The sequence below is a fragment of the Anser brachyrhynchus genome (assembly GCF_964034855.1).
Source record: "Anser brachyrhynchus genome assembly, chromosome: Z".
Taxonomy (NCBI): domain Eukaryota; kingdom Metazoa; phylum Chordata; class Aves; order Anseriformes; family Anatidae; genus Anser; species Anser brachyrhynchus.
The window spans coordinates 77,834,709-77,859,246 of record NC_137697.1 but is presented as its reverse complement, the minus strand read 5'-3'; the positions used below and the strand labels follow the sequence as shown (position 1 = coordinate 77,859,246).

Here is a 24,538-nt window from a genome sequence, read left to right as displayed (position 1 = left end):
CAAAAGGAGTGATAATTTATAATGATTAATGGAGTGTGGATGTAAGGGATGACATCCCTTCTGCAGAAATTGCACTTATTGTAAATGAGAGTAAAAAAAGATGAGACCAAGGGACATCCATTTCTATCACATTTTTTTTCATTGTAGTTGCTACAGAGTTGTATAAATACTAATATATTTATTAATTTTTATTCTTGTATTTGATAATTCTTAAATAATAATTTAAGTCAAGTATTAATTATATCATTTCTGTCCTTACAATTACATATGTGTTTTTATAATCAAATAACATCAGTAACAAATAAGAATAGTTAATTTTTGTTATCAGTTCACTGAACGTGATTTTTGCCTCTCACAGCCTTTAGGTAAGAGAAGTAATGGAGGAGGAGTGACATAAAACTAATTTATCTGATTCTTCGGCAGTCCTTATTTTTTTTTAAAAAAAACAGCAGATATTTCCACCACTATTCTATCTATATCTTACAAGCCAGTGAAGGAGATCTAAGTCTTCTGATTCATTTTTTTCCAGTTCCATCCAAAGTCTATGTCTATTTGGATGTTAATGCAAAAGATAACCATTATAATTTCAAAAGATATTTTACTTATGTTTATGATACTGATATATTGATAATATGATGCATGTATTGTGCAAAAACAAAAGAGCAATAGAAATAAATGGCTGAAGAGCAATTTGCTTATTCAATGCATTTTAAAATATAGTTTGAAAACCTGCTATATGAGACTAAATATATGAAGACAATTGCTTTAACTGTACTGGAAGTGCTAGATACTGAGCTACAAACAGTGAAAGCAAATAAAATGAGAATGACATATGTAGCATCAAATAAGATCAATAAATCTGCAGTTACATATATGCGCACATATATGTAGTGCTAGATATCATAAGGGATTCTCCATCTTCTATTGATATATATATTTGTATTATTGATTCAAAAGGATTTTCAATGTCCCATGTGATTCAGAAGTTTGTTTTCTCTTCTCTTCTCTTCTCTTCTCTTCTCTTCTCTTCTCTTCTCTTCTCTTCTCTTCTCTTCTCTTCTCTTCTCTTCTCTTCTCTTCTCTTCTCTTCTCTTCTCTTCTCTTCTCTTCTCTTCTCTTCTCTTCTCTTCTCTTCTCTTCTCTTCTCTTCTCTTCTCTTCTCTTCTCTTCTCTTCTCTTCTCTTCTCTTCTCTTCTCTTCTCTTCTCTTCTCTTCTCTTCTCTTCTCTTCTCTTCTCTTCTCTTCTCTTCTCTTCTCTTCTCTTCTCTTCTCTTCTCTTCTCTTCTCTTCTCTTCTCTTCTCTTCTCTTCTCTTTTCTCTTTTCAGGACATTTATGAACAATTCTGGAGAACATCTTCCTCAAGTTATTTCCAAAGACTTTTATCACCCATTACACTGGTTATTTTGCATACCATCATCCTTTCCTTCCTTACTGAAGTGAGTAACAAAAGTTGATTTTAATAAAACTACCAGATAGTCAACATTAATCAAATAGTTTGGAAAAGATTATGTCTGGATACATGTCTAATTAATATTCTGATGAAACAATACAGAAGCATTTTTGAATATTCGTTACAGATTCCCCTAGTCTTCAAAGTTAAGAATTTATAAGAAAGGTCACATTGAAAGCAGTGTACTGTGTAGTTTTTTGCCCATATATTCATTATGTTTGATATTTGAATTGTATTTAAGGTTTTCTTGCTTTAATTAGAGTATATAGCTCTTGACAATAATGTAGTTCAGCACAGGTGCAGTTCTCAAAGACTTATAATTAAAGGGGAGATAAAGAATGTATGTCTTTCTGTTTCTGATTGCTGGTTAAAAAAGGGTCTGATATATAAATAACACATCAAATATATGCTGCTTGATCGTAGTTGATTTTTTGGGAGATTACTGCATGATTAGAGGCAAAAGCTTAATTTCTTTTTCTGTGTCACTGCATATAATGACAAGTTACATATGAGACATATGCTACCAGCTGTGCTGTCATTCCCTTTCTAATTTTGAACCTGAAGAACTCCCACACCAGCGTAGATCCTCTCCTAACCCCTTCACCTCCTCCTCCTCTTCAAAAGTTATTTCCCAAGAGATTTTCACTTTCCATTTTTGTGAAAAGCTGTTTTTGTGAGTTGTTTTTATGTTTTCTGAGAAAGTATTTTTATTTTTTAGGGAAGTATGTTATCACTTGAGAGGTGACCTATTGAAGTCCAACATGCTGTCAGTTTTTGACCTCCTACCTTTTATCTTCCTAATCACAGTACCTTCCCTATGATTTTACCCCAAACTGTGCAGAACATTCTGTATTCTTTCCACCCCTCACCCCTAATTTCATGTCAGCAGTATTAGGTCCTTTCCTGGTGCCTCTAATAACACAATAGATGCTGTGACTGAGTCAAAGTTGTGTGATTGGCCTACTGAAATGCCACAGAATGAATTACCTATTGAATTCAGATTTTGTGCTTTTCTCTGCTCAAAGTAGTCATTTAAGTTTTTCTAAAGCTTGAAGGATAATATGTATGTGGGATCTCTACCTATGAATCAAATTTCATTGAAATTTGTCAATGGTTTTGTAAGCTGCACATGGATGGAAAGAAAGGAGAGGAAAGGGAGGGTGTAGGAGAGGGAATGACTACATGATCACTTAAAAATGCGTGTATTCTATTTCTGAGAAAAATTATCCTTCATTAAGGACTCACAGGAGAAAAAAAGTCATTTTTCTGATCCCCTAGTCCAAGGCTAGTATTCAGAATTTAAATTATGGTGTGAATTCTGAATTTTGGAAGATGACTTCATAAGTGAGTACACTTTGCAGCATAAAAGTATCTAAAGGAAATGTTGATACTACTTCAGTCTTAAAGAGTTCTCTTTTCTGAGGTGGAATTATGATTTTGTAGATGCTGTTTGGGGCAGATTTATTTTGAATAAATAGTAAAAAACTTTTCCAGACCTATTTTCTCTGGACGAAAGGTGAGAAAGCATACATCTCCCCAGCCAATGAGGTGTCTTTTTTTGTTTTGTTTTGTTTTGTTTTGTTTTGTTTTTCTGGGAAAATGAGAAGTCCAAAAGGAAGGACAACTCTGAAAACATATTGTTAGTGTGCCTGTGTAATAATAGTCTATGTATATGTACTGTCTTTGTGATAATGAGTGAACTATGTTGGTAAAATACTTAATGTCTTCTTTTAACAGCACACGTTTCAGGTGCTCAGATAAAAAAGGAAAAAAAAAAAAGAAAAAAAATTATGTTAAGTAATTTTGAGGAACATGTCCTGACGTGTTATAAATTTGTTATTGGTTTTACACTGTATATTTTTGATATGGAAGTTTTTCTTTCTTGAAATACTGCATTTAGAATAATAACAAGACACATTATGTTTGCATATTGCAGAAAACTATTAATTAGAGGATCCTACTTTTTCCTTGATTGTTTTATGCTTTTTCTTTCCATAGCTAATAAATATTTATATTAATTGTCTGTACCAAAATTGAAAGCAGAGGCCATTGTACAGCTCCCTGCTGTGGGCACCTAGTTTTTAAGTGGATTTTGAAGACTCTAGTCTGTCATAAATATAAATATTAAGTATTTGCTCTTTCTAACCTTGATATTTCAGGAGAAAGTTCTCCTAGAAATAAATTTGTTTACAATTGTTAATTTTTTTTACAGATTCACTACTTAACCAGGTTTTCTACATTAGTTCTCATATATTTATATGGTTACAGTGTGTTTTATCTATCTGACTTCAACTTTCCTTATAAAACGTTGAATTTATCATTTGAGGTTTTCTCTTTTTTCCCCCATTTTGTATAGTTGGTTATCAAAACAAATAATTACTGATTATAATTTATATTACAGCTCCTTTAGTGGTAATTGTGATTCATTCTTTGCTTCATTTGGGGTTCGTAATCATACCCTTTGCAAATGAGTTCTTTTTTTTTTTCTTCTACTGTACAAAACTGAACATTTATATGTGTGATATTTATATGTACTTCACCTTTTGTCACTTTTTATGAGGCTAGTCTTATTTTCACTAGTACTGAGCTACGAGGATGGGAGAACATATGCCTCTCCATATGCACATTACAAAACTTCTCAGTGCATTTATTGGTGCTAGTTTCATGGCTGTAGGGAATGTCTGCTATATTTTATTTTTCCTCTAAGTGAGTCACACCATTGTACATTTCAATTTGCAAGAGGCTCGAGGAGCCAAGAACGGGTGTATATTACAACATGATAACTTCCCATCTGGTCAATGACAGACAAGTTTTATTTCAACTGAAATATTCTAAAAATGGCATTTATTTCTGAATCCATTTAAAATATTATCCTTCATTAATCTAATTGACCAAACTTGTCCATTTCCTTGTATTTTGAAGGCAGTGACTGACCTTATTAGACTTCATAACATGTGGCATTCAAGGAAGAAGCTAAATAAAGTGAAACTGGCCCATATAATTTAACTAAATTTGTGAAATATTGAGTTTAGTCACATCCAGAGTACCAAGTCTGGTGTGAATATAGTAATTGTTTGAATTTAAACATGTATTACAAACAACTAATTAGTGCTTAAAACGCATTGGAGTTCATGTACGTATGAATCTTGAAAGTGTAGACAGTAATACTGCTAAGAATGCAAACCCTAAAGTATGCTTGTAATGTGTGTTTAAATATAGAAAAATTATTTTGGCTGCAAGTTCTATCAAGATTTAAATGCATATGTGTATATATTTCTGACAAATATTATTAGAATCCAATATGTACTTATGTGCAAAAACACCATTGTCGAGACAGCGCTACATTGTCAAGGATTATAAATGATGTACGAGATAAAAATCAAAAAAGATGTACATGAGTTTTCATGGCAAGTATGTTGCTTAGCTACTCAGAGGTATTGGCTTTACTGTTAAAATCCCAAAGGCCAAAGTGTGTAAAATCCCCCTATACTGTTGGCTATTAAATAGCCCCCTTGGCTATTGCAGTATTAACCGCAAAGTTTTGGCATAATAGTGTGCTAGAAAGGTCCTGCAGGAAAGTGGTGTTGTGGAAGTTTGGTTTGCTTAGGTTGCCTCAAGGTTGTCCTGCAAGGTCTGTGGCATCCTGATAATTTCTGGTAATGGAAGCGTACAGATGAGAGACTAAACCAGAGAAGCATGTCAACAGGCATTTTCATTTCCAGGTTTTAGTTTTATACACTATCTATATAGTAACCTTGAATGAACAGTGAAGATTTTGTGCAGTCATCTCTTTTCATGCATACATACAAGCTGAGTTGAGTGGTGGCACACTTGGACTGCTCAGATGGTCACAGAAATGTGCAACGTAGAATGAAAACATTTCAGTTTTGTCCCAATAGCTGCACATAAATGGCACATAAAGTAAATGTGCAGGTGCCTATTAATTCTTTTCTAGTATGGCAGGAGAACATAGATCCTGATGAAGAAGGCTTTAACTGATGCTGACAGTGTTTGTGTACTAGCAGAAAATGTTTGTGCTTGCATAGTTTATGCATCCAGACATATGTAGTTTTTATAACTGGTAGGTGTAAAATTTATGTGCATAAGACTTTGCATATGCAGTGCATAAACTTTCAAAGTTAGCAACTATTGTTGTATAAACTTGCAACCAAAATGAATAAATAGAATAGCTAAACACGTCAGAATTTAATTTCAAAAACCCTCAAAATCTTGTCTAAATGTAAAATTAATGTATATGCCATTTAATAAGGGAAAATTAGGCTTTCAAGGAAAATTTTACTGACAAACCAATTTTGAAAACTTCATTTTTAAAATGTCTGAAAGAAGAAAATAATAGATTAAAAAAAAATCTGAGGAGCACAGGAAGTGATTCCCCACTTTGCCACCAGCAACAGACTTAACCTGTGTAGTTACCCTGTAGTTCCTGCAGAACTTGCAGAACTGTGCATGCTTTCTGGTCCCAGGATTTGTCCAGGAAACATCAAAAGGGTGTTTGAAAAGAAAAAGATGTTACGAGGGTGGCTGTGAAGCATTCCAGATGCGCTGCTCTCTCAGAGGCAGCAGACCAGCCAGGAAGGGAAGGGATAAGAACTTCAGTCCCAAGGAGGCTGCTTGCTGAACTCAGAAAATATTTGGTGAAGGTGAAATAAAAATCCACGATCATTTTAATTGCTCCAGTATGAGTCTAATGGTTGGTGTTAGGACATTGGCTGAGCTCAGAGGGAGCCCTAGAATATTTCTGTTCGGAAACCTAAACTTCTGGAGAACGTGGAACAGCAAACAGAAAACTACAATCTCCTTGAAAGCTTTCTCACATCTCTGTGCTGTCAATATAGTCCAACCAGTCTAATACTTCAGGTGAATTTTTCATTATGTGTAAGAATTGTTCAGCCTAATGCAGAATCCTGCAGACCCTTTGAGTATTCCCTCCTTTTATTTATTTATTTATTTATTTAATTATTTAAAGTAGCAGTTTCATATCCTTCATTTAGGACAGTTCTGAGCTCTTACTAAACAATTAACATGACAGTAAATTAAAGAATAATAGCCTGAAATTTATTCAAGCACAAGAATACTCCTTTTTGCCTGGTAGAACAAGGCTATACATGGTTCCGTGAAAAAGATAAGTGAAGTTGCTTTGTATCAGTTATAACTTTGGAAGACTACCAAATGTTAATTTGCTTTTAGCTAGTTGAGATTAAATGTAATTCCTTCCCTGAGCTGCCTTAAAGTAAGCAAGCATGAAAGAATTTTCAGAGTAATCTTGGAGGAATTGACATTTAAGGGAGTTAGCATTACATCCACACTTTAAGGATATTAATTTCATAGATAAATTAACTGCATTATTCTGTCTTTATCTTGCATTTTGAAAGGAGTCCATCAGCCGGAGAAATGGCAGCCCAGGGTCAACTGAAACTGCTCTTATCCCAGCCACACTGTAATTTGCACTTGCTTTTGGAAACCTTGCTACATCATGATTGTCTCTTAGTGAGAATTTTACTGAGAAGTTCAAGTAAGTGCTTACGCTGTTGATCCTTGTAAGTATATCAGCGAGAAACACAAATTCATTTTTAACTACTTAAATACTTTGGGTTATCAGTTATCAGTAGGACAGTTCTTGAGTGAGTAAAGAAGAAGAAAGGTTCATTGTTTTTTTAATGATTTTTTTTTTCAGTCAGTCTGAGTGTTCATAGCTTCAAAGCAGGCTACAATTTGATAAAGTAGGCTGATATCTTAAATGCAAAGGAGTCTAAATGACTCTGAACTTAACAGTGCATTGATATCACAACTGCTTTACATAGATTTTTAAAGGTGTGGATCTGAAAGATTACTTTCAAAATTATGTTTCTTCACTGAAAAGCTTCTTAGAGATTTTGTTTATGTTATTACATGTTTATCACTGTAGGTATTCTAGTAGTACATTTATGTTCTCCCTCTTCTTAATACTGTCATTAATGTCATTATGAAAGTGGGGCAAATAAAAGAATGGTTTTATGAGATTTTCTTTTAATCCTGCTAACATTGTATTTGAAGCAACAGATTCTCTCACATCTTTCCTTTTAACACCTTTTGCATCGAATGATCAGATTGTTGAAAAGTTGGTGGAATAATCATGCATTTGCCATAATTTTGCAGCAATATTGAATGAGCGTCTATCAGTTTTTACCTTTGTTTGGCAAAAACATTCCCTCTACTTATTAAATATGCTATTAGATCACATAGTATTAAATATAATGTAATTAATTATTTAGTTAATTCAGTTAATTTAATTTTTCATTTTAAAGTGGTCTAACATTAGTTGGGGATACAACATTGTTTCCACTTCTGTCATGCATCTTATTGAGAACTGCACTGCATTCACTTACCTACTCAAATATGTGTCATCATTTACAAAGATTGACAAATGCTTGATCAGGATCATATTCTTACTCTAGCACTATCCAGTACTGAATTTTAGTAGGTGTTTAAATTATCACAAGGATGAACTGACAGAATGTGTTTTCATCTATTGACTGACCAACCTCTTGAGCTTAAGGGAAATATATGCTACTATGAGTTAGAAAATGTGCTATTTACACAGAATTTATTAATGTAATTACAGTATTGCTATGAATAAACTTTCAGTTTAGATAAAGTTGAAGCCCACAATGATGCATATCTTCTAAATTTCAGTGAGGTTTAATTATATAATGGTAAAGTTATTGTGATCTTTATTCCTTCTCCTATACATCCACTTTACTGGTGTTAGATAAGCTAAAATTTTTGATAGTGTGAGCTGTTATATAGTACAAGATAGTACAAGAAAGGATGGACTAAAAAGTTATATCTTAGTAATGACAGTTTAGGTTTCTTTTGTTTAGTATGGTAAAAAACTTCCAGAATTATGTACTCATCAAGAGTAAACTTTAGCAATGTGCAATTTTATGCATAAAAAGAGATAAAAACAGTAGTTTTTGAGGGATTTGGCCTGCCAAAAAAAAATATATATATACATGTATATATATATATCAGTAACCTTTAACTAGATTATAAGAATTCTTTGAATAGGAAGGGCCTTTTCACATTTTTCTTGATTTTACACACAGGGTTTCTTTCTCCTTCTATAAACTGTACCAATATGATTACTTTTTTTTTTTTTTTTTTTTTTTTTTGTACTATAGGTATACTTCAAGATATTCTTAGCAGGCATCATACAAACACATTTAATTTTATTCCTATTGTTCTCATACAGTTGTACCATGGTAAGGGTCAGAATTAACACATTTTCCTCATTATAATAGGTAGTACTGTTGGGATTTACAGAGTTGTCTCAGAGTATTTTAGAGGATGTGTGTATGCGTGATTTAGTGTTGCTAAATATTGTAAGAAGATTATCATATTTGATGAAGCTACTGAAACCCCATGTTATGCACATATAAGCTCTATGAACAGGTGAAAATTTTTGTACTTTTAATACTTTATGTGTAACATGATATATGAAATGTACGTAGAAGTAGAAAGCTCCTCAACTCTAAAATTGACACACCAAACATATGGAAAGCAGTAAATCAGGATACTCAAAACTGAACCACTTATGTGTCTCCAGTGAATATTGCCATTGGAGAAAATGGACCTATTTTTCCAACTATTTTTTTTTACAAAAATAACTGGAAAATTGGATTTGGATATTGGACCTCTATAAGTTAAACTTAAAGTTTACTTAAAGTTAAAACTACAAGTTTAACTACAAGTTTAAATAACCTGGTTATGCTGAAATACTGTTAATTACAGTGTAATGTATGCCCAGAACTGGTTTTCAATGTACAGCATTCTGAATTTTTTAAGACATATTTTAGAGTCAGTTAAGGGTCTATGTGCCTTTGCTGTGCCTTTCCAGGGAGAAATAATGAATATCTGATACTGTTTTAATTTTCTGACAAAACATTTGGTTTTGCAATTTTCTTGGGGGATTTTTTTTTTTAACGAGAATTGCTTTATCACCCATGGATATGAAACAGAAATGGATTATTTTGACAAGTAACAAATAATAGAGGAATAAAGAAAATGGTGCTTGTGTGATATGAGTTATTGAATCTAGCAGATGCTGATATAAAAAAGGGAAAGGTGAAAGAGAACTCTGAGAATTCTGCTACACTTTCTCTAAATGCATAGCATGCCAGCAGAACAGTCTGTGAGTTCTTGTTTGAGAGCCTTTATTTCCAGGAACCATGAGTTATTCTTCACATAGTAAAGCAAAATGCAGTAGCTGTATTGAACTACACCTTCCCAGCACAGGATTAATACCGACAGGCAACCACTCAGTCAACCTTACCATTTACCAATAGCAGATAAGAAAGTCACTGAGAAATCATCAACATGGTACATCCAAGGGCTTCAATCAGTCCTCAGGTCTCACACATACTTTTGTTTAAGAGGAGATAGTACCAGCAAATTCATGAAAATGAAATGAAATCCTGTTAAAAATTCTTATTTCTTATAATGAATATGTGAGACTCCAGTTGATACACAGATTTAATTTCATTTTATACATACAACTCTAAAAGTGAATACTGGCACGTGGGGATAAACTGGAAGAAAACTGCTTTCACGGCAGGACAGGGCCATTGGCAGTTTAACCTAATGCTTTTGGTTTGCACAATATGTTGTTTGAGAGACTAATGGAAATGGGTATTGTATAACCTGTACAGTTAAAAACCTAAATGATATCCTGGTCTTCACTAAAACTGAAGTATTAACTGATAGTGACATTTGCTAATACTCTGTGGTAAGTTAAGGCTACAAATCTGAAAATGGACCCAAAGAAATGTGAACTGCTTCAAAATGAGATAATTTACTTTGCACACACAAGTGGGGCAGGGACGGGAGGATTTCCACTGAGAAAGTAAAATTACGTGGTGCAGCCAACTCCCTAGACACTAATAGATATGAAGATTTTTCTCAGACTATGCTTTTATAAACCAATTTCTTTGAAGAGAAATGACTTGATAATATATATGTGGAATGGAAAGATATTTTTTTTTTTGCCCACTCCAATTCATTGCCCTTTGTGAAGCAGCTCTTTAACTGCTACAATGCATTTTGCAGCATTTTCATGTAAATGACACTGATTTATTGTAAGTTGTTCTAGGTGAAGAGTAAAAGGTAGTAATTTTACCAGCTGACCTCACTTAGGAATCAGGCAACTTTTAGTAAGAGCAGCGAGCTGTTACAAAAGAAAATGTATGTTCCCTAAAGGAACTTCTTCCATTGGCTTAATCTGTATAACAACCAAAAACTTCTGTTTCAGTACTTGAATGTAATTGTACATCCTTGCAATAACTGCTTGGATTTAATAGTCCTCAGACAAAACCTAATGAGCAACTGGAAAAAATACTAGTCCCATGGTTCCACCACAAATAGATCTGGCGAAATGTAATCACACTAATTTTTTGACAAAACTCGTGGATTAGTCTGCATTACACTGTCCTCGGTAGGAGAGCACCAGAATGTCTTTTAGAGGAGCTGATATGCTAGTGCAGAGATATCTCTCTCCTCCAAATAGTTTTGGACTATCCAGTATGAGGATAAATAGAGGCTTGCGAGAATAGAGTCCAGAACTCCTAAAAGTTTTCTTAGCTTCTTCATAATTGCAAACTGTATCATGGCAGCCTAACATCAGAAGATTAGAAAATTATTTTAAAGGTGTGTCTGCTACAAATACCTGTCTGACCAGTAATTTTTTGTGGATACTGTACTTGAAAAAACAATGAGGCTAAACAGTAGCAGAGTATACTGGGATGAAGTATTCCTAGATGGAATATCAATGGAAAAGGGATCTTAATCAGATATCCTTTTTCTTTTGTTGACTTTCCAGTGATAAGCTAAAGAAAATGGCAAAGAGATTTTATGGGAGTTTCTGAAAGTATTAAATAAGAGTTTCCATTTGGACTGTAATAAAGCCCTGTCAAAAGTCACACACCTTCTCTTGATAAAATGTGAAGATACTCTCTGTGATATGTCTATGCATGCCTCCGTGCCTTTGAGATATGATCATATGGTTAATTTTTCAAAGTAGAGACCTGATCAGTTCCTGTAAGAATCTCTGGGTACATTAGAGCTCCAGGCAAAATACTTAAGAGGGTGACCTGTACAGTGTCAATCCCCAAAACAATAATACAAAGAATGTAACGTGGCCATAGGACTAAATTCAATAATACCTCATCATACTTTAGCAACAATTTCAGCATTCTGTCCTCTCCACAATCAAGGTTTGAGATGTTATGATAGTGATGATTTTTCCATTTGACACACACAAGATTTCACACAAGCTATTAATTCGGACAATCCTAAGTGGAAGCTTCTTCCCAGATAGTTGGAAAGAAACTATTGTTTCTTTCAGTGAAGCTGTGTTCAGGGAGAAAGTACTATAAGAAGCTGAACAAGTGTAAAATAGTATGAGATTGGTGAGGTATGAATATGCAGCCACAGAAGTAGTTTGCTACTGTGATAATAATTTACAAACAAATGATAAAAAGTTTGCTGCAGTCTTTTTTGGTATTGTGTTGTGCTTTTTACTTGTCACAAGCTTAGGATTCATTGGATTCTTAGGTAGCAGCTAGTATGCAGGATGTTATGATTTTTATTTTACCGAACTCAAACGGGTAGGATTAATATCTGCATTTCATTCAGAATAGAAGTAATGTGATCTAAAATTTATTTTTGGAATAAAAACCTAAAATAACAGACTTTCTGCTGAAATGAAGTTATGTATAAATGTACAAGAGATTCTAACAGTCAAGGCTGACTGGAGAATGACTGCATTGGAAGAGTGCAAGTCTATGAGAGACAAGTAAAGTCATCTGCCAGAGCAGAAAAAAAAAGTCATTCACAGAGGAGGCACTGAGAGTATAGTGCAAAGAAACAAGCAGTACAGAATGCTTGCTGAACGATATTTCTGTATTTGTTCTATAAACAAATAAAATTTTTGCATTCTTTGTATTTTCTTCAGCTGCTGTTATTTAAACTATAAAGAAAAGAGAAGTATTATCTTGGCAAATAAAAGAGCCGTATCAGAAATAACTTATTCTATCATCAGTTTCTCTTCTTGACTGAAAGAGCATGAAGAAATTTGAATTTTGACTACCTCTTTTCATCAAAAAATACAGCGTAACTGTTCCTAGCTTGTCTATTTGCTAAGGATTCAACAGGGAAAGAGAAGTCTACAGTCAAAAACTGCAGATTTTCTAAATTCAGTAAGATTCATTTCATAGCTAAACCAGTAGCAGAAAAGATCTTGATAAGTGTGATAATGTCAGCAAGTTACTGGGAGGTATTTCTATCAGTAAGAAAGATATATGGATAAATTATACTTGTAAGTCTGCCTCTTGGAAGATATGTCCTTAAAATACATTGTACTATCCTTGGAGGTTAAGTGCATTATTTTGTCATAAGAAGAATGATTCCTTGTGACTGGTTAAAGCATAGGTGTTATTCACTAAATACATGACATTCTTGTGAAGGTATTTATTAATAATACTGTATTACATTTTATTTATTTTGGCATCCTCTGTGCATTTGGAATATTTTACTATATGGGAGTAACCAATAGAAGATTGTATTTAACAGGTACATAAGTATATAACCATATTTATGTATGGATATAAGTACCTCTAAAAGGAAAAAGAAGCATCTCCTCCGAGCTACCAATAGGAGCTTTAGATTGCCTTCACAGATTAGCTTTTGATATACAAACGTGGTGAGTGGAAAAAAAAAAAAAGTAGAGAGAGAGAGAGGGAAGCATCAGTGGGCAGTAAATATTATGGCTATCATATAAATACTGTTCTTATGTGATGATTAACAAGAAGACTGCATTGGAGTTCACAGTAAGATGAATATTTAATGTTATGACAGGTGAGCTAATAAACGCTAAAAAAAAAATTCTAAGGTAAGAGAAATCTACATATCTTTCTGTAGACTCTACTTCATAATATTTAACCAGCTGTACTGATCAATTAGATAAACCTTTAAACCAGCTGACATTATTCTGCCAATTTCTAAGTCAGAAAGCTCAAGGATGCCACATTTCATCTTGAGCTTTGAAGGGTCAGATTTTCTTACAATAAGGGCAACATTTACTTCAGGGTAAAACAAGAAAAAACAGATGAAAGCATGCATATCTTTTAATGCTTAGCCTTGGAATGGTTTCCCAGTGGATTCCCAGATTTTTACTTAATAACATGATATTATTAACCAGTTGTAAGAGGATACATCTACAACTTCCCCCTCCCACCAAATTCTTTTATACTTCTTTCCATTTACCTGAATTTATTGATATCACCAAATTAATTAGAAAAGTTAAGAAGCTGTATCTTGAACTTTCCATGTGGCACTACCATAGAGCAAATATAGCTTTAATTTCAAGTCACAAGCCCCTTTAAACAAAGCAATTTCTCATCATGTTCTGCAAAGACAGTTCAGGTAGTATCTATTTTTTTTAAACTTAGAAAACTTAGTAATTAGATTTAGAATTAATTAGAAATTTAATTTTAGAATTAATCAGAATTAATTTTAGAATTAACTAGAAATTTAATTAGAAATTAGATTTAGAAAAATCTAGATTTTTCTCAGCAAACCTTAGAATTTGATTAAATTAATTAAAAAACTACTTCAAGTAAATATAATGAAAGTTCAATTCAAATTTTTGTCCTATGTTTTGAGTACTTCTGGATTTTTCTTTCTGAACTGCTTTTTCTGTTTTCTCAGTTCTTTCCTTGTCATATCTATATTAGACAACATATCACTGGTTTGTGCGAATTAGAGGAATCCATTTGACTTAGGAGCATCTGGCATTGAAAGATGTCTTAGCACAGTATGCCAGCTCACTCAACTCATAGGTAAAAAATCTGACTAAACAAAAAATCTAATGGACAATCTTTCTTTGGCCTTGTAGGCTAGAGGGGAGAAAGAGAGCTTGTTGGTTATGAAATGATTGGTCTTATTCTTCAGATTTCTTCATCCTATGGGCTGTTTCTATTAGGTTTCACTACAAAATCTGTATGGTTTACAATAATATGTGAATTAGATTGCAGGAATTCAGAGGAGATTAAAATGAGATTCTTGAAGTTTACAAAGTTCTCAACTCATTCACAGAGCTAGTTGGAAAACTGTAGTTATCCTCTGTGGTAGATTTTGAAGGCTGGTTGAACAACTGTGAAGAATAAGCCTAGAAACCGTGTTTCTTTTATCTTTCTCCTGCACAGGTTGCAAAAGATAGGGCCAGCCAAACTGGCATAAAACAATGACGTTTTCAAACATAAATCTATCTAAATCAGTCTTATAGAAACTTTCAGTTTTGCAAACTATACATTTGAATGAAAAGTGTTTAATTGGTTCTCGTTATGGTCATTTATTAGGATCATTAACATCTGGATATCCCAGACATATGTTAAGAATCATCTCTAACATCAGCACAAGTCAAAGCCGTAGAAATGTTTAAACACATCTTTATCCTTCAGCTGGAAGAATGTTTTTAAATTATGAAAAGCATTTAGAAATATATGTTATATAACCTGTTACCACTCCAATCTATGAAAATCACTAGTTAACTTTAAAAACATATGAGTTTGTATCTTGGAACGGCTCAGATTTTGTTTCAGAGAACTGATTTCTTCTCAGTTTCGTCTTATGCTGAAAAAAAAATCTAAGTCAGTTTGGGGAGTATGCAGCAGTTACTTCATTTTATTTTATATAACCAAATCAATTTCTATAATTTCAAGGCTAATATATTGTTGAGACAAGCTAAGCAGTAATAATTTTTGACTGTGACTCTATGGAAATAGTCCAACCTAATTCTGATTAATATTTAGTGAATAATTGAATTCCAGGTATATACTAAAGTGTTGTGTTTTTTGTTGTTGTTGTTTTGTTTGTTTGTTTTTTAATTAAATAAGCATATTCCATAGTGTTTTTTTTTTCTTAATGGCTACATGTAATTCAGAAGGACAGTCAAATGCCATTATGCAGGGGAGATAAGATTTCAGTATCTATAAGTATTAATATTGTTTAAAATATTTTTCAGATAAAGTTTTCTTGCTTTTGTTTTGTTGTTATTGTTGTTTCTTTGTTTATACTATCTGTTTCTATGACTTGAATTACTTGGAAATTGTTAACAATGGTTTTATTTATTTTGAAGGAAGTGAAGTATTGAATTGCGATGAACGAAGTTCCCTCTCAGAACAGATAAATAAAAAAGAGCCTACTATGATTGAAACAATCTTCACAGTATTATCTCACTGCATTTTGTCACCTAAATCACTAGGAATTGCTTTTGAGACCTACATGGAAAAAGAGCACTTGTGGGATTACTTATACAGCATGACAGGTATTTAGTTTATTAGAAAGTGTTTTAAATCAGATGTTAAACCTTGTCAGTTTTCAGACATGTAGTGCATATTATTTTTGCTCTAATAAATCTGATTGAATGATTGTATGTTTCTTCAAAATTATACTATAAATTGTTCTCAGCGATCAGGTCACTGTAGGAATGGTGGAAATTTTGGAGAAAAGAGAGGTTACAGAACAGTATGGTGGAGCAGGATCTCCTTAACTGTCTGTCTTACCAGCAGGTTGGCAGCAGATATTGTCTGTAGGTCCTTACCAACACACGATCTTTGTCCCTGTGCATTTAATAACTGCATTTAAAAGTGAGAATCAACTGAAGGGGAGTGGAAGAAGAAAAGGAAGGACTACTGCTGAGGCAGGCCTAGTGTGATGGGCATATAGACTCTGCTGCCAAAAGGCAGACTCCTAATTTTCCATGAAGAGGGAGATTTGCCCTCATGATTGTAGCAACTCATGGTGCCCCCAAGGAAAAGCCGTATTCAACTAGAAAAGAGAGATGAGGTTTAGAAGGATGATATTGCAAATGATGGCTAAAAAGAAAATGAAGAAAGAAAACAGAAGGAAGGTAACAGAAATAAGAATATCACAAAACAGAAAATAATGGTGGTGAAAGAGCTCAGGTATTCCTCTGAGAAAAATGGGATTACAAAAAGTGGAAATGTGAGCCTTAAGAGGAAGAAAAAGATAGAAATATTGTGAGGAAGCTTTGAGAAAGACCCTGCAGAGAAGAAAAAAACTTAGACCAGAAAAAGCATAGACAAGCAAAAGTTAGGGCAAAGGACCTTAGTGGGAAGCATGTCAAAAAATATCTCTGATATGTCCTGCAGCACTCTGCCTGACAACTGCTGCTCTATTGCAATGGAGAAACTGCAGTTCTCTGTGGTGTTAAGAATGTGGAGAAGATTGATACTTGTTGTAATGTCAATAACTGTATATAAGATGTTCCATTTTCCACACGCAATCTCTGATAACATGCTATGTCTCTGTTGATGACTATTATTTTTATGCATTTTTGTTGCCAAAGTATCCTTTCTCCTTTGCTGTTCTCTAATGAAACAGTTTGGTTAGCTAAGAAATGCCATTGTATTAATACTTGCAAGACAAGGAAGTAATAAAAAATAGATATATCTGCTTGACTCATTAATGTCTAGCAAGTAATTAAGTGTACTCCAAATAAAAAGGAAAATATTAATTAGATTAAATTCTGAAAAAAAATCCTGATGGAGAAGCCATGAAGAAGAGGAGAAAAATGAAATTATATTTTCTGTCAGTACTGTATTAAGATGGTACAAGATGCTATATTGTTTTGCTCTATACTATTTCTTTAATTTGTAACAGGCTGATAGATATAAGGTATTTTGAATCATAATGTTGTTACTTTTCTTTCCATAAGAATTCTGAAACACTTCTTTCTGAAACAGATTTGAACAAATGACTGTACACTCACTGAATATTTAATAATTCTTTCTTCTGAAGTTTCCAGTTGTGGCGAGTTGGAGCCAGAGGTTATCAGATGCTTGAAGCTGACTTTGATTAATTCAGTCAAGGGTATAGTGAAGCAGATAATTTCTTTGATGCATTCATGGGAGGCAACAGAAAACTATGGAACATATCAGCACAAGCAAATAGTTCCTGAAAGTTTACTGAAAACAGTTCCAAAGGAATGGAATTATACACCTCGGGAAATGAAGAGAAAGGAGTCTGGGAAATGTGGGTGCCATTTATACTCTCACATAAATTTGTCTATGGGCTTGTTAACCCTTTAATGTATACATATTAAAATTAAATAGTTAGACTTCATGAGTGTTGCCATCTAACCTTAAGGAAAACAGATTCCAAACATCCTGTTGATTGTTTTGTTTGATTGTTTTGTTGTTGTTTTATTTTTTTTTTTTTTTTTTTTTTTGGGGGGGGCTGTTTGCTTTGTTGTTTGATTGTTTGTTTGTTTTTTAAGTGTTTAGCACTAAAATTCAGCTGTTTGTTTATTTTTACTTAAGGCTTATACCCTTGCATACACCAAGAAACTTTTTAAAATAATCGGTATGGTAGTACTGATAATAATAGTACCATTTAATTAATTAATTAATTAATTTATTTATTTATTTTAGCATCTGGCAGTTGTAAGGAGGGATTCAAGGTAGTGTGAAGCATAATATCTCTGCTCTTGCCTTAATGGCTATAACTTCTCGTAGTTATCAACTTTTCAATCTGGACAGTTTAAATTTAGGTATATAGTGTTGACTGAAATTATACCAATTTTTTCATCTCAACTTCACAGCACAACAATTTATTCTTGCATAGCACTAAAACTGGTGTTGAATTCCATGGTGCTTGACTATTGAAAAATTGACTAAAGAAAGAGAAATAATGTATATAACAGGATATATTTGGAAGGTGATAGGATGTAAAAATACTTTCATAAGTGCCTAAGCCCTCCATCATTTCAAAAGACTAACTTGTGGAATTTCACCAGAAATTTATTGCCACCTGATTATTTTCAATACAATACAAATCACTGTAGTATATTTTTCCATAAAGTTTTGGAAATGTAGATTGTGGGAAAGCCTGCTTCAGAGTGCTGGGCCATCAGTCTATTATTTCCATATATCTTTTCTTCAGCATCTTGATGCACATTTTTGCAGCAGTGTTCTCACTGAGTCTCATGGCATTCTAACTGCAACAAATGAACTTTACTCCAGAACTTCTATGACTATTTCAGGCTGGTCTGATAAGCCTGGTCTGATATGACTAGATGAGAAGTAAGGCTTAGATTTGTGAGCAAGTCTGCCTTTTTTTTTTCTTTTCTTTTCTTTTTTTTTTTTTTTAATCGGTTGAGACTAAAAGTGGAAGGGATGAAAGGTTTTCTTGGTTTGTTTGCTTTTTCTTTTCTTTTTTTTGTCATTTTTGTTTGTTGTTGTTGTTTTTAATCCATGCTTGAATATGCATTCTAGGTTACCTTTTGGTTCATTTGTTTCATTTTAGATATGCCTTTGGTTTTTCAACAACATATTTTCTGTAGTTGCTTTTATCCTTATTGTTAATATCTGTAGTCCTTAAAATGGTGTGCTATGTAGTGTGTGCTTCTTTTATGAAAGCTGATAAACTGAAATTTTGTAGGTTTGAATATAAAAAAGGACCGATAGAAAACAAGATTATGAATGTATGCAATATCCTGAGCCATTCAGTACAATGCTCATCTCTTGAAAAAATATTGCACTACAGTTTTGAAGGCAACATTTTTACCATTCAGAATACCTGGGCGTTCTTAATTTGTTCTGTAATAACTGTGCACAGCAAGATTAATTGTTAATAGAGTCACAGTGTAAATGCTATATTTTGTAGGTTCTCTAATTCGTGTTACTGTTTAGATTTTGGGGGTTTTATACAGAGGAAGCATAATACAAGTCAAGCTACAGTGTTGAGTACTTATGCTCTTTACCCATTTTAAGTACAAAAGAAAGTTAGAAATTATCATACAACATTCAGAAGCTTGCTGTGATAGAACTAGAATGTTAATGTTAATCATATCTTCTTTTCTTTCTTTTTTTTTTTTAAGGCTTCACAAGGCTTGCAGCTCAGGCAGTATCTATTGTAATCAGCAAGTTACCTACAGTGATTGCATGTTTGCCTCCCCCAATTAAGTACTTCTTTTTTCTGGCTGAGAGAAAAATGTCAAGAAACTTTGCTGAATTGAAGAAAGCTGGTCTGCTTGTCTGGAACTTGATTGTAATTATATGTCGGATATTTGAGGATGGAAATACTGCAGAACTTTTAACAGGTGCAACACTTGACAGATGGAGCAAAGAAAAACTCAGTTTAATTCGTGTGTGCTTAGAAAGTATTATGGGAAAACAGAAAAGTGGTCCTAAACAAGTGACCCAGAAGGTTATACAGAGCATTGAACAGCAAAGACCAAACTGGATCGAAAGCCAGTTGCTGAAGGCAAGAAAATTGAGCACAGACTGGTAAGAATGTAATGCTTTTCAAATGTGATTGTTTATTCTTTATTTTACTGAATTAATTATATGTCTATGGCTGTTGTTCAACTAAAAAAATGTTTAGATAATCAATGATATTATGTTATATGAAATAGACTTGTTCTTAATATTGATGGCGTCCTAGTATGTTTTTGCAAGTGAATTGCATGTCTGAAACAGTTGTTTCAAAAGTCTTTTTATAGTGCTTAGAATGTTTCATAGTTTGTTTCATATTTTATTTCATATTTTTGCTTATAATCATGATCATCCAAAAAGGTGGATAACTTAGTCAGTATGTCTTTCAGAACATGAACAGGTACATGAACAGGGCACCGCAATGCATTTATAAATGAGTTTTGCTATAGTGATTAAATTAAGAGGGACTATAAAAGGCTTTCCATGGTCATCTGAGATTAAAAAGTAAGTAACTTTTAAAACATAACTAACCCTGGGGGCAAGTAGGATATATCAAAACAGGACGAGAAAGTACCCTGCTGTGCCTTTCTGAGGAAATACCAACTTTCCCTGCAGATTTGACATTTAGGTGCAAGTTTTTAAATCCTTATAATGATATTTCAGGAAGTTCTGTACATGTCAACGTTTGTAGTCCTGTTTTAATGCTGAAGTTGTGTTCCACTCTGTAAAAATGCTATTTGTCAACTTCCCAATATTGGATTTATTGGAGTGACAGGACTTAGTGAATTAAACAGTTGGCTGCACCGAAAGTAAGGGTGGTTTGTTTTTTTTATTTTTTTTCATGTGTTTGTGTGGTTTTATTTCCATGAATATCCTTAGAGGTTCTAGTCATTACCATCCTTACAGTAATTATCAGCATAAATAAACAATGTAGTGATTGTAGATAGGAATCACTGCTATTAATGAAGAGGCTTTCATGTAGCACTTTAATGCACAGGATCTTGTTCCTACAAGTAGTCAAGCAACAAGAGTAGTATTAAATGGCAATAGTGTCACACAAATGCTCGTTGACATTGACCTTTGTGATCTTTTACATTTCCATTTAATACTAATTTACAAGCTCTAATCAAGTGATTAAAGGTTTGAAGCCAGATGCCAGCCACTGAAACAATCATGGAACAACAGAACCAAAAAACTATGATGCACAAAATGTATAGATACTTAATAGGATAGTGTCATAATAGAATTTCTAATTTACCAATAGAACAGGTGTTTTTAAGAATAATATAAATGCAGTGTAAGACAAATATTGCAATACCTACTAAGAGCTAAAGCTTTAGTATTTGCAAGTCTGCTGAAGGTGAGAATTTGAAAGTACTATCAATTTTCTAACGTATCAGAAAAATGCAAAATATATTATCCATAACGGGTATCAGACTGTGGAAAAATGTTTTCTGTACGTCTATAGTGTCTTCCAAATTGAGAACCAGTTTGCAATCAGGGTTCCTAACAGTAAGCTTAAGAAACTAAAGAATGCATTACTTAACTCTCCGAGTGAGTAGATATATGATGCAGCTAGGAAACTGTTTCCTAACTTCAGTGGGATTTCTACAGTAGGAGTGTAGAATAAATGTTATTTTTCTATTTTGTATACACGTATCAACAGTCAATTACTGGGAGAAAAACGTATTTATTAGGTAGCTGAGATATGCAGTGTAGAGATAAAATATCATTATAAATGCGAATTATAAAACTAATATATTAAAGCTGAAATTGAAATGTTTAAACTAGGTAATGGTGGCATAACCACTAAACTAAAGGCAGATTTTTTCAAGGACACTACTGTGTTGTTTATGTGATTTGTTTGAAATCAGAATGGTTATATTCGGTGTAAAAATACATTCTGTATAACCTTTTATAATTCAATCATTTAGTGGGCAAATTTATGCACATGCATTTTTATGTATATTCATACATGTTTATAGACTTTTAATATATACAGTGTGTGGAAGAAAAATAAAAACAATAAAATCCAAAAACGTATGTGTGATTCACAGACCCAGTTGTGGAAAACAACTTTGATGTGCACCAGAATTTTATAAGCAAGTCTTGCATGATTTTATGTTACATTATTGTTATCAGGAATATATTCACACTTTTTGTGAAGCCATATATAGGTTATTGCATTATGGCATACAAATTCAACTTAGTTTTTAGGGAAAAAAAATTGCATTGAAAGATTGTTGTATGCATTGCCTGTCTTGTGTACTGCCTGAAAACATTACTATTCATTAAAATAACCTTCACTTTATAGTAGCACCAGAGCTGTAAACAGTCACATTAGGTTCTGAAAGAGCACACTGCTCAGAAAGAAAAGAAATGTCTGTCTTTGGAAAGTAATTTGTCGAGTTGAAGATTATTGTTTTTCATCATGGTGACCCTGACTTGGCTGGCTGGGTGCATATACAGATTAAGATGAATGCAGTTATTCCTTGGCTGAGGTCTGCCTCTTTCAGGGCACATTCTTCCTAATGACATGATTGATAGGCAGTCCCAAATCCAGGGAGGAACTCATTAATCATAGCACTGACTGAATCCAATCATCTGCTTCACCTGCACACTGACGGACAGGAAAGGATACAATTTGGGTGCTGACACTGATACACTCCTTTGTCAGAGGTCCTCAACTTTTTCAATGTCAATCGCTGAGAAGTTTGACAAGAAATTCAGGTTATATCTATATGTGACATTGAAGCATCAGCCTTATGCGTGCTTTAAGTTTAAAGATCAATGTCTTTGAAGCTTGTGTGTAAAATACACCATAATAACAGAGTATCCCTTACATCCATTCAGCAAAGAACAAAATTATAGTTTATATTTTGAAACTATTTGCTCTGTAGGAAGTTCTGAAGCTGCATGTGGAAGCAATATCAGCTTTAATGTCCAGCAGCTGTGCAGCATTTAAGTGAGCCTTCAGGTCAAGCAACAACTTTCAGCAGAACTAACTTGGTAATCATGGCACGTTTTCAACAGTAAACTGCAACTTACAGCTGATAATACCAAAGTATTTGTATTTTTTCACTTCTAATAAGTAAAATGTCGGGGGCGGGGGGAGGGTGTTGTTTGTTTTAGTCAGAGTGCTTATTTTGTAGACTTTAAATTAATCAAAACAAAGATTGGAGAATGCGTAATATTTTCAGTTGGTCTTTCAAGTTCTTGATGTGTCTGGATAGCAACATACATTTGTGTTGCAGCTCAAAAATTGGAGGGAAGAATTATCTTTAGTACTTCTTCTTTTTTTTTTTTTTTTCTTAATACTTTGCCAGTCTACAATATTAAGCAACTACAGAGCTGGTAACTTATGTTCTTATCCAGAGAGCAGTCTAATAATGGTCAGAGTTCTGAATGTCCATTTTTTTTGAGGCTTTTCGGCCTGTCACCTTCATTTTTTTTCCTCTCTTTTTTTAGCAGTTGGACACTAACATTATTAAGAAGGAAAAAAAGGAAAAGTACAGGGCAAAAAGTGCAACAAGTGGCAAATAGGTACCTTTGAAATGGTTACCAGCATACCAGTGGAAAGAAAAAGACTTCATTTTAAAATTTCTAACCTATACTTAGAGTAATGGCTACCTTTCTGACATGTTAATTAGGCTTTAATATGTGCAGCGACAGGCAAAGAAAAATGTACAAAAGATCGAATGCAAATGCTACTGGGAATGGCAAAGATACTTCTCTAGTGGAAAAGAAAATAAAAAAATATTTGCTCCTTGTATGTCCTTACAGTAAAGAATGTTTTAAGTTTTTGGTCTTTCTGTAAAATCGGTAAAATTTGTGTAATACTAAAATGTTATCTTTAATAGTCATTTAATTGTTTAGCATTTTTTAGCGGGAAGGTTTCAGAAATGTATACATTTGTGCTGTGCAAGCCAAATGTTTAAGGATTTTTACTTGTTTTTATCTGACTTTGCATTAATATTTTGATTTTTAGTAGTTTAAGAATATTTTTCAATTTTCCATGTTCCAGTGGCTCGGTTGCAGTGGAAGGTGCACCGTTAGAGGAAGAAGGCATTGCACTTGGATTCACTGAGCAGAAAATAAACATGATGGTCCTGGATATCTGCCACAAACCAGGTGGCAGCGAGTACCTGAGGCAAATTTATCACATCATCCAGCTCAATGAGGTAGGGAAACGGCCTTTTTACCGAGCAATTAGGTGTGTACTGGCCTGAGGCAGCGTCTGCTGGCAGCTAAGGGTTAGTCAAGGAGGTGATAATGCTTCTTAAAGTCAATATGAAATCCTATATTGTATTGTAATAGAATCCATTCAGTTCAGGCTTTTCTGCATTTGTACAGAAGAGATTACTTTACGGGGAAACAATGTAGATTTTATTTATGTACTTAAACTGTATTATGGCACATAAACTTCCTTTAGATTTATATTGTAGACAATAGATACATTTTAGGAGCTTAAGCACAGTTTAAAAAAGGGAAAAAAAAAAAAAAAGACACCACAATGGCAAGGCTATTGAAAAATTGACTGTTACAGGAAGTAAAATTAAATGTGGTAAATCAATTCTTCTGATTTAAAAAACAAACAAACAAACCTCACCGCTGTACTGAGGAAGTAAACGCATCCAAATGCAAATCTTTCTTAATCTAGATAACTGTTTAGTTAAAGTGCTTTTGAAATTACAGTAAACAAATTCACATTTGTTTGCTGCACATGGAATTTCGGTAAGGTAAAAGAATTATATCGTTATTTCTAAGGCTGTACTAAATTGCTGCAAGTTACCA

The 24,538-nt window shown here is 33.4% G+C and overlaps 1 protein-coding gene across 27 annotated transcripts in view; it reads left to right on the top strand.

The window, feature by feature from the left end:
- Positions 1-24,538, top strand: part of KIAA0825 — a 256,762-nt gene that overhangs the window by 106,666 nt on the left and 125,558 nt on the right. For 26 of the 27 annotated variants that reach the window (XM_080572674.1, XM_080572661.1, XM_080572660.1 and 23 more), the window contains 6 exons: positions 1,327-1,437; positions 6,845-6,984; positions 15,643-15,831; positions 17,328-17,561; positions 19,408-19,816; positions 23,769-23,925. In XM_080572674.1, the coding sequence (XP_080428800.1) occupies positions 1,327-1,437; positions 6,845-6,984; positions 15,643-15,831; positions 17,328-17,561; positions 19,408-19,816; positions 23,769-23,925 (1,240 nt within the window). The remainder of the gene's footprint in view (positions 1-1,326; positions 1,438-6,844; positions 6,985-15,642; positions 15,832-17,327; positions 17,562-19,407; positions 19,817-23,768; positions 23,926-24,538) is intronic. The other variant, XM_080572666.1, reaches the window with a different exon arrangement.